Below are 14493 nucleotides of genomic sequence, written 5' to 3'. Positions count from 1 at the left end.
TTACAATGAAATTTTCTACAGCTCTTCTTGAGTGCTTGACGAATAGTTAAAAAAATAATCAGACCAAAATATGATTGATATTACGCTTTGACACCAGTGTGTATTTCCAGTGTGACTGTTATGCGGTTACATTCATACATTTTAGCTAATGAGACAAAACGACTTGGTATTTGTTTCACATTAGGGTGGCCCACACTTATATGAAAATCAAAAATTTCGAAAAATGCCAAGTCTTACCTCCTCAATCAGTTGTTTTGGACTCCCAGAAGCTACGTTCAAAATTTGAGCAAAATCGATTGAGCCTAAGGGGGCGCTCAAAACGCTTGAAGTTTGTATGGGAAAACTTGGCCAAATGTATGCAGAAATTTTAAGTTTTCGAATTTTGCCGCTAGGTGGCGCTGTAAGCGCTCAATAATCAAACCCTTTGGTATTTCTGTAGGTGACTATATGTCAAACAACTTTGTCGAAGACCGCAAAGTGATCCAACTTCTGTGAAAAAAGTTATACCCTAGGAAAAGTGAGGATAAACTTTATTATTATTTTTCCAATACATACATGTAAAGGAATAATATCAATAATGAAATCTCAATACTTTGCCTCACTTTGCCTAGGGTATAAGGGTCGGATCACTTCGCGGTCTTCGACAAAGTTCTCTGGCATATAGTCACCTACAATAATACCAAAGGGTTTGAATATTGAACGCTTACAGCGCCACCTAGCGGCAAAATTCGAAAACTTAAAATTTCTGCATACATTTGGCCAAGTTTTGCCATACAAACTTCAAGCGTTTTGAGCGCCCCCTTAGGCTCAACCGATTTTGCTCAATTTTTGAACGTAGCTTCTGGGAGTCCAAAACTACTGATTTAGGAGGTAAGACTTGGTATTTTTCGAAATTTTTGATTTTCATATAAGTGTGGGCCACCCTAATGCTGGGTCATTAGGCAGAAGGTCATTAGGCCGAAGGTCATTAGGCCGAATGGTCATTAGGCCGAATGGTCATTAGGCCGAATGGTGATCAGGACGAATTGAAAGTTAGCCGTTGTGTTTACCTTTTCCAACAATTTTTGACAAAAACTAGTTTAACAATGGAACTAGAAAGAATAGCCTATGTTTTAAAGAAGGAAAAATTTATGAATTGAATATCAGCAGTTTCAGCGCCAAAAACTATTTCAGCAATGATATTAGAAAGAACAGCCTATATTTAAAAGAAGGAAAAATTCATGGGTAAAATATCAGTAGATTCAGCATCAATAAAGTATCTTCGTGCCTGTCACACGATACACACATGCAAAATGGTCATTTGCAGAGGAAGCTCTCAGTTAATAAGCTGAGAAGCAGGCTTTGTCTCAGTGGGGACGTAACGGCAAGAAGAAGAAGACCCAATGAATTCGGTCTGATGACCATTCGGCCTAATGACCATTCGGCCTAATGACCATTCGGCCTAATGACCATTCGGCCTAATGACCTTCGGCCGAATGGCCTTCGGCCTAATGACCTTCGGCCGAATGGCCTGACACCTTCTCCATGTTTTGCCGTCGTATTTCGGCCTCGTGATCGGTGGTTTCGACCCTTCAATTAGGTACCCAGTGTCCATCGAGCGGGACAAAACCCTGAGCCAGTGTTGCCCTTCTGGTGTCCTGCCTTCCCCGGCCTTCTCCCGGCTGGTGCTCATCTCCACCGCGGCCACCTCGTTTATCGAAGCCGAAGCCGCGTGACTGAATCCCCGCCTATATCCGGCAGTGGAAAGCTGGGCATTTTAGGTCAAAGCGCGTGTCCGGATATACACCAGGTAGGCCTGATCTCCACCTTCCGGCCACCCCGGGTACTTCTCCTCAGGCCCAAGCCATCACCATCTCAGCCGCTCGTTCCGCACCCGGCTGTCGATAACCGACCATTTTGGACCGAAGCACGGGAAATTCACGCGTCCGGATCTCCACCAGGTAGGCCAGTTTCCCTCTGAAATCGAGCCGAGAGAGCCGGGGCCGAAATTTAGGGTCTATAACGATGATCCTACGCGTTGGCAAACATTGTATTGCCCATTCAAATTTGACAATTGTTGAGCTCACTGGAGCACCGCACTCTAGATTGGTTTTGTTTGCGACCGTGTTGAGCTTCTCTCTCAGCTCATTTCCGGATCATTTCTTCGGGAGTCCCCCTTTCCAGCGACCGGAGGAGTCTCACACTATGCTAAGAACCTTCCCCGGCCCCAAAAGTACCCACATACAAAGTTTCACGCCGATCGGTTTACACTCAAACCTCCATTTAGGTAGGATCCATTTAGGTAAAATCTATTTAGGTCCCTCCATTTAGGTAACGTTACCTAAATAGAATTTGGTTGGGCGCAGAACAGTTGGAGTACTTAAGATTGATGACGTCATACCCGACATTAACCTATCATTCACCTGTTTTTATTTTGGCCACCAAACCCAACATAGATCAAACAGTTGTTCGATGTTGGTCCAACAGTGGCCCAACATACGATAAAAATTTACCAGACATTGACCCGACATTCAACAATTTTTCAGTCTGGCGGAATTTTTCAGGGTTTTTTGTGTTCCATGCCCAGCTAGTCATTTGCATGACAATTCTCATCTAAGACCCTCCAAAACCCCCGAAAACGCCCCTGAAGCCCCTCCTCTCCAGAAACTCCCTTGAAAGTTCTCTGAAACTCCGAATGATCATCTTTAAATCTCCTATTCGAGTCACTCTCCCTAGTTAATTTTCTTTGCAACCTTGTACTCCATTTAGGTAATGAACTGAATCCATTTAGGTAATGAATCCATTTAGGTAAAAATTCTATTTAGGCAGTCCCGACTCATTACCTAAATGGAGGTTTTGGTGTAGTAGTTTCCGAATGCATAGCGGTCAGACAGACAGACAGACAGACAGACGGAAATCCATTTTTATATATATACTAGCTGTCCCGGCAAACGTCGTACTGCCTTCCTACTTTGTTTTTTGACATACAGCTCCATAGGGACGTCCCCGGCGAAGTCATCTGTATGGGAGCCCCCCGTTCCAGAGACCGGAGAGATCTCACACCAAGCTAAGAACCTTCCCCGGTCTCCGAAATATCCACATACAAAATTTCACACCGATCGGTTTAGTAGTTTTCGAATGCATAGCGGTCAGACAGACAGACAGACAGACAGACAGACAGAAATTCATTTTTATATATTATACTAGGAGTTTCCCAGCTTCTATTAGAAACATTCCAAGTCTCTGCTAGAAGCCTTAACCAGCTTCTGCTGGAAGCTTTTCCAGCTTATGTGGAAAGCTTTACCAGCTTGCGCTGGAAGTTTTCTCAGCTTGTTTTGGATGCTTACACATTTTGTACTGAAATCTTTCCCAGCTTCTACTGCAAGTTTTCCCAGCTTCTACTGGAAGCTTTCCCAGCTTCTACTGGAAGCTTTCCCAGCTTCTACTGGAAGCTTTCCAAGCTTCTACTGGAAGCTTTCCCAGCTTCTACTGGAAGCTTTCCCAGCTTCTACTGGCAGCCTTTCCCAGCGTATGTAGGAAACTTTCCCAATTTTTGCTTAAAGCTTTCCCAGATTTTGCTGGAAGCTTTCCAAGCTTCTGCTGGAAGCCTTTACCAGCTTCTGATTCACTGCCCATATTCGCATAGTCGATGTAACCACCAACGTCTGCTCTGATGGGAAAACACGATTTTATAGATTTTTTCCGGATTTACATATGCACCGACTATTTGAATGAAATAATCTGTCAGTTTCGTGAATTACAGCTACAAAAACTGAGCCGCAATGATTGTAAGATGTTTCATGTAATTTTTCCATATTTAAAACGTGTACGTCAGTTTATGCGACCATTCAGTCGTTTTGATGAATGATTACACGGATAAGTTGACGTAACAACCAGATTGCTATGACCGTTATGTTAGCTATTACGGTACCCGTTTTCTGAACACGTGTTAGATTTTTTTCCGGAATGTCCGTCTTCTTCTTCTTCTTCTTCTATATGGCTCTACGCCCCACTGAGACTTGGCCTGCCTCGCTTCAACTTAGTGTTCTTTGAGCACTTCCACAGTTATTATTTGAAGGGCTTCCTTTGCCTGCCATTGCATGCATTTGTATATTGTGAGGCAAGTGGAATGATACACCATGCCCAGGGAGTCGTAAAAAATTTCCCGACCAGAACGGGAATCGAACCCGGGGTCCGGCTGAATGTCCGTATTCGTGCGTTAAATACATTTTTTGTTGATAAGCAGCAGTCTCGACTCGAAAGAAGATGTACTAACCGTGGTTTCAGAAAAAAAAAGCTAACACGTCACAATCTGAAAATGTGAACTATCTGATAGTGCGGTCGAGCGTACCATAAAGCGTGGGCATCGTAGTAAGATTCACAGTTGGTCGGGTTTAAATCAGACCGGACCAACTGTTTTTCAATGATTATGGGAAAATGTCCTGCAAGAAATTGGGATATCAAAGCACGTGCATTATTTTTTGAAATACTATGATTCCTTGGCTTATCTTTACCTGTCCAAAAAATCGCCTAGTCCAATTGGACTTTACGCCGACCAGTTTTCTTATTTCGTTTAATGTGTGCAAAATACCGGAATTAACATTAATCCTCTGCGATGGTTCCTAACGGCTTCTTCCAATGCACCTTGTAATTAAGGCAGTCTATGTTGAAAAGGTTATTTTATGCCTTATCCAAAATATGGTGTTGTACGTAACTATTTATTAAGAAATACCTTAGTAATATTTACATTTTTTCAGATTTACTTGATAAACTGAAACATCAAGTGTCACCCGCGGGCCTCATTTATTTTTTCTCATATTCGACAAAATACGAAATGTTACGAAACTAATTTCATTTTAATAACCTTGTACTATTCCTCTACGCTAAGTTTTTACAATTAAATGATTAAACATCAAAAGCTCATACACCGAACACCTAATCAGATAGATATGGATTTAATTTATCTAAGTTTTGGAGGATGTTTACGACTGGGAAGAAATGTTGAACTGTTATGGCTTTCTCAAACTTTAACTAATTCAATCATGTTCATGACTAAACTACTGCTTGAAAATCTACTTAGATACTAGCTGTACCCGGCAAACTTTGTTTTGCCTACTGCGTTTTTTGACGTTTCAAGTCCCTAGTCAAGTCCAAGTCCCCGTTTAAAATGCACAAAAACCCGATTTTCGAAAAACTTTCAATTTTTCCATGTTTTTTGTCTCATAAACCTTCTTTGGGTGAAAACTAACAGAACAAAACTTAGACGACCCAAATCGGACCATCCGTTCGCAAGTTATGTGCGGTCCCACGTATGCCACTGCATTTTTATATATATATATATATATATATATATATATATATATATATATATATATATATATATATATATATATATATATATATATATATATATATATATAGACTAGCTGTCCCGGCAAACGTCGTACTGCCTGCCTACTGTGTTTTTTGACGTACGGCTTCATAGGGACGTCCCCCGCAAAGTCATCTGTATGGAAGCCCCCCGTTCCAAGACCGGAGAGGTCCCGCACCAAGCTAAGAACCTTCCCCGGTCCCAACAGCACCCACATACAAAATTTCACACCGATCGGTTCAGTAGTTTCCGAATGCATAGCGGTCAGACAGACAGACAGACAGACAGACAGACAGACCGACAGACAGACAGACAGACAGACAGACAGACAGACGGAAATCCATTTTTATATATATAGATAGATTTTTTACGAATAATCAGACTTTGGCGACGAAATTGAACTCGCCCTAATATGGTACTAACCTAACATTTATGACACATTTTCGCCTTCTTTCCCCGATTCAGGCGAAACCAGCTGATTTTGTTATGAAAACATAAACAGCTGGTAGCCGAGAACAATAAGGATGAACGTAAACATCGGTGAACCAGCTGGTTTTGTTGTGTAAACATGACCAGCTGGTGGACCGAGAACAAAAGACTTTAATGGTAAACATTGAGATGGCCGGCGAAAACTGCCACATTATCGGGCGAGTTGGAAAAACCCTGCGACTGAGATTGACAGCGAAATCGAAAGCGAAATATGAGTGCGACGAAATTTATTGCATCAAAGTCTAAGTCGAAAAAAAAATCGCAATATATAGATAAAAATGGTAAAACTCCACCCCAATCCAAGGTGTTAGGCGACCCGTGCTGAGGAATGAATGGTTGAGGGGGTTTAAAATATGCTCGATCTTTAACGGAGCCCGTAGCGTGTGTAGATCAGGGTTGCCATTATGCCAGATTTATCTGGCACTGCCAGATTTTCAGGTGGCAAAAAGACAAAAAGAGAAACCATCAATTTTGCCAGATTTTTCATTTGAAGCCAGATTATTGATCAACAAAATTCCTCCTTGATGTTTTGAAAATATTTCTTATTGACCTAGCATTTTTAGGCAACTCAAAAGTCTGCGTCTTTTATCTGAATCTGTTTGATGGCAACTCGTTAACTTTCTTACACATTCAAATCGATTGCCATTGCTCGTTTTTTTTTCCAATGAATAGGATTTAGTTATATGTACATTTTGCACATTGAACACAATACTAACATTGAAGATAATTTTGATAAACTACTGTAAATGTTTTTTGTCATACTATATATGAAAATAGCTGATCCCGGAAAACTTTGTCTTGCCTACTGCGTTTTTTGATGTTTCAAGTCCCAAGCCAAGTCCAAGTCCCTGTTCAAAATGTATGAAAACGCAATTTTCAAAAACTCTCAATTTTTGCATGTTTTTTGTCTCATAAACCTTCCTTGGGTGAAAACAAACAGAACAAAACTCAGACGACCCGAATCGGACCATCCGTTCGCAAGTTGTGCGCGGTCCCACGTATACCACTGCATTTTTATATAGATTGTTTTAAAGACTTTCCAATCTAATAAAACAAATACTATTGAAAAACGACACTGTTTTATTAGTAAAATTATAAATTCAGTAAGAATTTGATCAATTTTGAGGATTTTCAAGTCTATGTATAGTGCCAGATTTTGCCAGATTTTTAATTACGGACTTGCCAGATAAGTTCTAAAATATAGTGGCAACCCTGGTGTAGATCACCTTTTTGGGTTGCGTTGTGGTGAAAGATCTACCAAACCAAAATCTAGTGTCGTCCTATTTTTCAATTTTGGAATTGTGTTCTGGTAATTCAAGGTATTGTAATATGTATTTTGTTCTTGCTACTGGTGTTGTGGTAACTTCTAGTTTTTGAATAAAACTAAGTTTACTAAATTTACTTTGCATATAGTTAAAAACCTCACTATGAGGCTAAACTCAATGCAAAGAAAAGCAAATTGAGTTAGGGATCCATGTATGTACTAACTCTTCGAAGACTGGAAAGTGCTAGTACGCAAGGAACATGCTAGAGTCCTTATCATTGAACACATGTTCCATTATTGGAATGGTATTGCTGCTAATGTTAAAATCCGGGTTCTAAACTTCTTACTGGGGAGTATTAAGGTGAAGGTTGCTTGAGTGTTTACAAAATTTTTGGTAGTATTGGTGAACGAAAACGTTATTCACATATATTGATTGTATTAGTGTTACAATTTCATTCACGACTACTTATAAAAAAAAGAACTGTCAAAACAGTGTTTACATCAGAGCTGTGATCAATCCACCTAAATGATCTTGTAACTTTTGTTATCATTTAGTTTTCCAATGCTTATATTTATGTACCATGCTGAAGTAACGGGACGGTATAGTTATTAGCTTGGGTATTGCAGATAGTAGTTTAAAACAAAAGTGAAGGAATATGTTTACGTCATAATTGAGAGGGAATAAATATGTATTACTCGGGTTATTTATACTCTTTATTCTTAATCGATCAAATCTTAATCTTAATCCTAATCAAATCTTTACATTCAATTCATTAGCCGAAACCTTTACTGATATGAAGGTTTCGAAGAATTCTGTGATCTTAGCAATGAGGCGTGCTTTGAAAAACGTGTCATCGTAAGCAAGCTCATGTAAAAGATAATCAGTCTGGTGATTGGAATCGAGCATAACGACCACACATTTCGTCGCATCACATATGTGCATCATTGCCTGTGCTTCAATAAACGTAGCCCTGTCAACCATCGGTTTTTTTCCTTTAGTTTTGCGCACGGCTTCTTTTGTTGCTTTCCGATGATTTCTTTTTATCAACAGCAGCGTTGAACCATCGTCAGATACAGCTATAAATACAAAATTGAAGTTAAACATCATTCCATAAATATATTTTTAACAATTCTCGCGCAACTATTCACGACTAATACAAATTTCAGAGAATATTTTTTCCTACTTTCATTTTTAATTATGTATCACAACGCTTCAATAAAACGTGCACTATGTATTTTCACTGTATTTATGTATGTATTTACAAATGATTTTTTTTTGCATGAGCCGACTTTAGGCCATAGCTGTGGATCGCCAATCCACAAATTCATGTAATGGCAGGCAAAGAAAGCCCTTCAATTAATAACTGTGGAAGTGCTCTGAGAACACTAAGTGGCAATGGCAGACCAAGATCCAATGTGAACATCGAGCCACAAAGAAGAAGTAGAAAGAGGCATGAAAATGTATACACAGTGCGACACGGCTAGTATTATCCGTATAGGTATGGAAAATCAAGTCAATTGGTTGAAAATTGACTTAGTTATGGCAGAAAAACGACCCGTGCAAAATAAAATCGAGTGTAATGTTCAAAAAATAAAGGAAATTGAGAAGATAGGGGAACTTACGTATTTTCGGCAGTTTTGTTCTCTTCGTCATGGGGGGTTTTTGAAACCTTTTAATCTCAAAGTTGGCCTCAAATCCTTCCCAACCAAACTGAGTTATATGCCCAAATTTCAGGCAATTTTACCCACAAAAACCCCCCATGACGAGAACAAACCTGCCGATAATACCCTTTGTCACCCTTGCTTAGTTACTTAAGTTAAGTTGGAAAGATGCGCGTGAATTAACATGAACATAAAATTACCATCTGGCACACAGCAGAGAAAATTGTGGCATGAATCAATGTATATTCTGTTTCCGCCCATCACAATCGAATGTCGATCTTTCAAAGAACGCAGAATAAGACTGATGATCGGACGATTCGTCTTGAGATAATTCCACGTATTTGTTGTTTGGAGAATGAAATCGCACTTTTTCTGCTTCGTAGATTCCCTTGAATTTATTATTTCCGGAACATATTTAGACAATATACGCCCAAATGCAAACTCCTCCATTTGTGACATAGTTACGTCCTTTTTCAATAACTGTTTAGTAGACTCGCTCGGCTGAAACATTAAATAAAATTTCTTAGATGTTAGAAAAAGTCAATAAAAGTATGCAATAAAATACCTCATACATTCGCTTCATGCTTGAAGCGTCAACAATTATGTTCATCTCTTGCTCAGAAGCTTCTACTGCATCAACTCCATAATCTTTCTCTATTTCGTCATATGGCACTGGTTTCCGCCTCACAAAGCCTGAACTGTTCTGCATTTTTTTAGTATACAAAAATGAAGCAGTTTTCCGTTGGAACAAACGACGAAGCCAGTATCCAGGATTCTCTCCGGTATACTCGAACATAGATCTGTCGTGCCACTTGTAACCTTCATTATGTTGAAGTACTGTTATATACACTCTCCTCTGATATGAGCCCCTGCTCATTGTATCGATCCGCTTGCCCACATTGTACTTACTCAGCCTACAGTACAAGTTTTCAACCCTAGTGAAAAAAAAAACAGTCATAACACTATACCAGCTAGTGGAACTTGGATATTTTCGGTCGTTTTGTTCTTTTCGTCATGGGGTGTTTCTGAGACCTATTGAACTCAAAGTTGACCTCAAATCCTTCACAACCAAGCCGAATTACACGACCAAGTTTCAGGTGATTCGGTCGACAAAAACCTCTCATGACGAAGGGAACAAACCTGCTGATAATACCCAATGTCACCCTATGTTGTTCTATAACGACTTACAAGTTACTAGTTTGATTTTCGCTAAAAAACTCGGCTTTAGCGGCAGTTTTTTCTACAGCCAACATGATCTTATCCCATATTCCAGCGCATTTCAAATCAGATATTATCCCGCGAGAATCAGCGACATTCTCTTTGTTTGTACAAAAATACGATCGGCAATCATCGTGAGAACCGAAGGCGTGGAAGGGGGCATTCCTTATATCGTGTCTCAAACCCTCGATATCTTGACCGTTTGTCTCTTCGGCACAATGCTTAATAGCTGATCGAATTCCTCGTGTTATGCGTTCAATTGACTTTGATACAATATCAGAAAATTGTTTCGGACATTTTATCTGTAAATAAAAAAACAACTTTCTTAAATCTGACAATAGTAAAAAAAGCAATTTGATTATTATAGGTTTATATTATAATTGGGAAATTTACCAAGAAGTGTAAAGCGCTGCGTAAGTTATAATGGATCATTAAAATAACTATGAAATGAACAGATAGCGCCACTGTAGCCTTGTGTGTTTGACAAAACTCGACTACTGTCACAATATATGGTGGATCCTTTGTTTTGATGTGGCAAGAGCTCCGAGAAAAGTTTGCTTCATTGATCCATTTTCTGCATATCAAAATGTTTTATGGAAATTGTAAATGGAATAATCTACAGGGGATAGAAAAAATGATCGGGACAGGCAAAATTTCACTTTTCAAAAAATGGTCAACTAGCTAAATATAACTTTTCGAAAAGTCCATCAAATATTCCCAAATTTTCACAGTAAGTTGATCAACTAGTTGTGTTTTAGTGGTCCAAATTTGGAAGAAAATCGGGCTATTCCTCACGAAGTTATGAAGGTTCTAGAAAAAGGCATAATTATACTATAGCCAACTGTCACAGGAGGTGGCCAAAATGTTTGGGAAAGGCAACTTTTTTTACGCTCACAAAAAAAGTTCAACATGCTGTAACTTTTCATAGAGTGCATCAAAAATTTCCAAATTTTGACTGTTTGGCAACCTGTTATATGTGCATCATTGGTACAAATTAAAGCTCGATTGGTTAATCTTTCACGAAGCTAGAACCGTTCTCGTAAAAGACTATTTTTAGACTGTTTTTAGACAACAAATGTATATCTCCTGATTCAATGGGCCGAATGCAATGAAATTTTGATCATTTATGACTTATATAATGAGGTTTTAAAAACGTTTGCCTTAATGTGAAATTATTAATACGAAGAAAAAAAATATGCATACCATTACTTTCTTCAATTCATCGTCGTCAACAACATGAGAAAACTTTGCGTGTCCCGATCAGTTTGTCTATCTCTTGTAAGAGCGCCACATGATCGCGATGTTTTTGGCCAGGGGCAGGTATTTTGGCCCACCTTGGGCATTTTATTAATTTTATCATATATTCTCTACAAATTGGCAATTTTTTATTGGAACTTCCATTAATAGTTTGCCAAGATTCAAATAATAATTTGCTGCGATTTTGTAGAGATTATATGATAAAATTCCCAAGGTGTGCCAAAATACCTGCCCTGGGCCAAAATACGTGCACTACCCTATGCAGGTTAATATTGACACACACAGCGGTTTACGTTGTTTAGTGAATCCCCTTATTTTTTTTTCATATCTGAATTGCTTTATTATTGTGTTTCAAATGAAATACTCACTTCTCTAAGACGCTTTCCAAGGCTTTTCATCGCATGGTTGCAACAGAGTTGTTGGCGAATTTCAGAACCGTATTTGCATTTATTTTTCAGTCGCGCAACGGTTGTGGAATCTCCGTCTGTTACCACGGTAGTAAACTTTATTCCTTTTTTGTGTAGTTTTTCAAATCCTTCGATTATTATATCAGGTTCCATGCCTCCGGAAGCCCCTTTATAGTTACGATAACACTTATGGTTCCGTATTTCTTTTTTATTCATAGCTCGGCGTACATTCAGAGAACATGCAAAGCATCTTTTATTTCGGACCCCCACGTAGCAAACCTTCTTGGATCTGACACCCATTATTGCTGCACATCCAGATGCCGAATTATATCGGTGACCGTTACTTCGTTGGCCCCAGGAGCCATCCAAAGCCGCACATGACTCAACCATTTCTTGTTGGTTAGGTACTAAACCATGCTGTTCAAGTTCCTTACTAACTGCCGTTTTCTCTTCTTCGATGGCATTATTCATGGATTGTTCGAGCGCTGCTTCAATTACTCCATCCATAGAGGTCTCATCCCTAATGAACGAGTTTTTGGATGTAAACGGCATGTTGAGAAAGGAAAAAAGCTCTTCTGCCATTGTAAATGTTCCACCGCTGCAGAGAATTCCCCAGTCAAGGCAAAACCTTAGTCTCTTTTTTGAGCTAGGTTTTTCCGAATATCCACACACGATGACATCACACACATTACATTTCAAGAATAACGTGGAGACCATAGATTTAAAACTTTCTTTATACGGACACAACAGACCTTTGCACTTTTGCGAATGTACAGCCTGGGCCATTGTGATCCACTTAATGAAATATTCATAGTCAACTATTCGACGTCCTTGAATGAGATCCTCTTGAAACAATTCCGTTTTTGTATATTCATCGGCATCTATTACCTGAACCCTTGAAACAAAAAAAATAAAACTTCCTCAACTTACAATAATCCTACAGGGGTGAAAGTACTGAACATCGAGAGATAGGGATACAAGGGACTTACAAAATAATGGGGCATTTTTTCTAAGTTAATAGAATTTAGGATGCTCTAATATTAGGAACAATTTTTTTTTGCTAAAAAACTAGTAATACTTGAAAGTTCGATATTTTCTAAATATCCAATATGCCCAAATATGCAACCATTCTAGTCATTAAGGTTGGAAGATTCGTCTCTGATATAACTGTTATCATCGAAAATTCGAAAGTAGTTTTCTCGTTCAAATCTGTTATTTCCGCAGTGGCAAGCCCGTGCACAAGGGGGGGGGGGGAGGTTTGAAGAGGTCAATGAAGAATCCTTCAACCTTAAAGGCACATCTACATTACACGAAAGTCACACACACAATATTTACCTCTTCTTGACAACTTTTTTGGTCAATCCACGCTTCCGTTTGCATTTTGGCACAAAACACCCGAGCCGCTCAATAACCTTTTTCCTTGGTCGTAATGAACCAAAACAGCGATAAATTTGGGTCATTCTTTCAGCTACTGGAGTTTCAGTGCTTGTTTCAGATGAATGTTTTAGTTCCTCGCCTTGAGATATGCTTGCTGAACTCCGATATGCAGCCCACTTTATGCAAGCAGCGCAGTAACAATCTAGCTTTTGATCAATCATTTGTCCAGCGACAAGAGCAGGAATTTCAATGATTTTTGTTTTCGATTTGGTTAGTCGTATACCTTTATATTCGAATTGTTCATCAGGATCGGGGGTACCTGTTGGTGGCTGTTCAGAGCAATGGCCACGAAGATCATCGCTCATTGAGCTTTCAACATCTGATCCTATAGTAAAAAAAAAACAGGATAATAATCAATTCTTGGTTATAGCGCATTTAGTTCACCACTGGACTATCGCACTAGTTTTCACGAGTGCGAAAACGCTAATAAAAGTGCGCGATTGCATCAAATCAACTCGGTGTCTTCAGAGCACTTGTTCTCCATAGATTGAAGAAATAGTGCGCCGAAGAAATCAACCTGATTTGATGCAATCGCGCACTTTTATTTACGTTTTCGCACTTATAATGTCGCAGTTCGCAGTCCAGTAGTGAACTAAATGTGGTATACTATATTCAAAACCCGATCTTCGAAAACAAACTGGAACTAACGAATAATTTAATCACATTTGAATTAAATAAAACAAAAAGTTTCCTATAAAAAAAACTTGTGTAACATAATATAACATATGCATTGAAATGAAAAAAAAAATAAAATCAATCAAAAGTACCCGATATCTAAAGTACTCAAAGATACTGTTTTATAAGAACGCCCAAAATACTCAGAACTAGTATTTTATATGATTTTGATTACTGAGAGGGTGGTCATGGTAGTAGCATTTCATCGAATCCCATTTACACCCAAATTAGTACGGTCAGGGTGTTCACACTGATTGCCCAAAATACTCAGAACTAGTATTTTATATGATTTTGATTACTGAGAGGGTGGTCATGGTAGTCGCATTACATGGAATCCCATTTACACCCAAATTAGTACGGTCAGGGTGTTCACACTGATCGCCCAAAATACTCAGAACTAGTATTTTATATGATTTTGATTACTGAGAGGGTGGTCGTGGTAGTCGCATTATATGGAATCCCATTTACACCCAAATTAGTAGGGTCAGGGTGTTTACACTGATCGCCCAAAATACTCAGAACTAGTATTTTATATGATTTTGATTACTGAGAGGGTGGTCATGGTAGTCGCATTACATGGAATCCCATTTACACCCAAATTAGTACGGTCAGGGTGTTCACACTGATTGCCCAAAATACTCAGAACTAGTATTTTATATGATTTTGACTACTGAGAGGGTGGTCGTGGTAGTAGCATTTCATCGAATCCCATTTACACCCAAATTAGTAGGGTC

General features: G+C 39.0%; 1 protein-coding gene across 2 annotated transcripts; it reads right to left on the bottom strand.

The window, feature by feature from the left end:
• Positions 1-7457: 7457 nt before the first annotated feature.
• Positions 7458-13580, bottom strand: LOC109406342 (uncharacterized). 2 transcript variants are annotated; one of them, XM_062843462.1, is made up of 5 exons: positions 11609-13580; positions 9954-10285; positions 9331-9700; positions 8966-9266; positions 7458-8180 (listed from the first exon to the last, which is right to left on the bottom strand). In XM_062843462.1, exons 1-5 carry the CDS (start codon positions 12431-12433, stop codon positions 7855-7857), a joined length of 2154 nt encoding a protein of 717 aa, XP_062699446.1. In that variant the 5' UTR covers positions 12434-13580; the 3' UTR covers positions 7458-7854. The 2 variants fall into 2 exon arrangements, with proteins under 2 accessions (XP_062699446.1, XP_062699447.1); XM_062843463.1 differs by lacking the exon at positions 11609-13580 and having other exon boundaries at positions 9954-11377.
• Between the last annotated feature and the right edge of the window lie 913 nt (positions 13581-14493).

This window comes from Aedes albopictus, unplaced genomic scaffold (assembly GCF_035046485.1).
Source record: "Aedes albopictus strain Foshan unplaced genomic scaffold, AalbF5 HiC_scaffold_235, whole genome shotgun sequence".
NCBI lineage: Eukaryota > Metazoa > Arthropoda > Insecta > Diptera > Culicidae > Aedes > Aedes albopictus.
The sequence above is the reverse complement of the archived record's forward strand: the minus strand, read 5'-3'. Positions and strand labels throughout refer to the sequence as shown.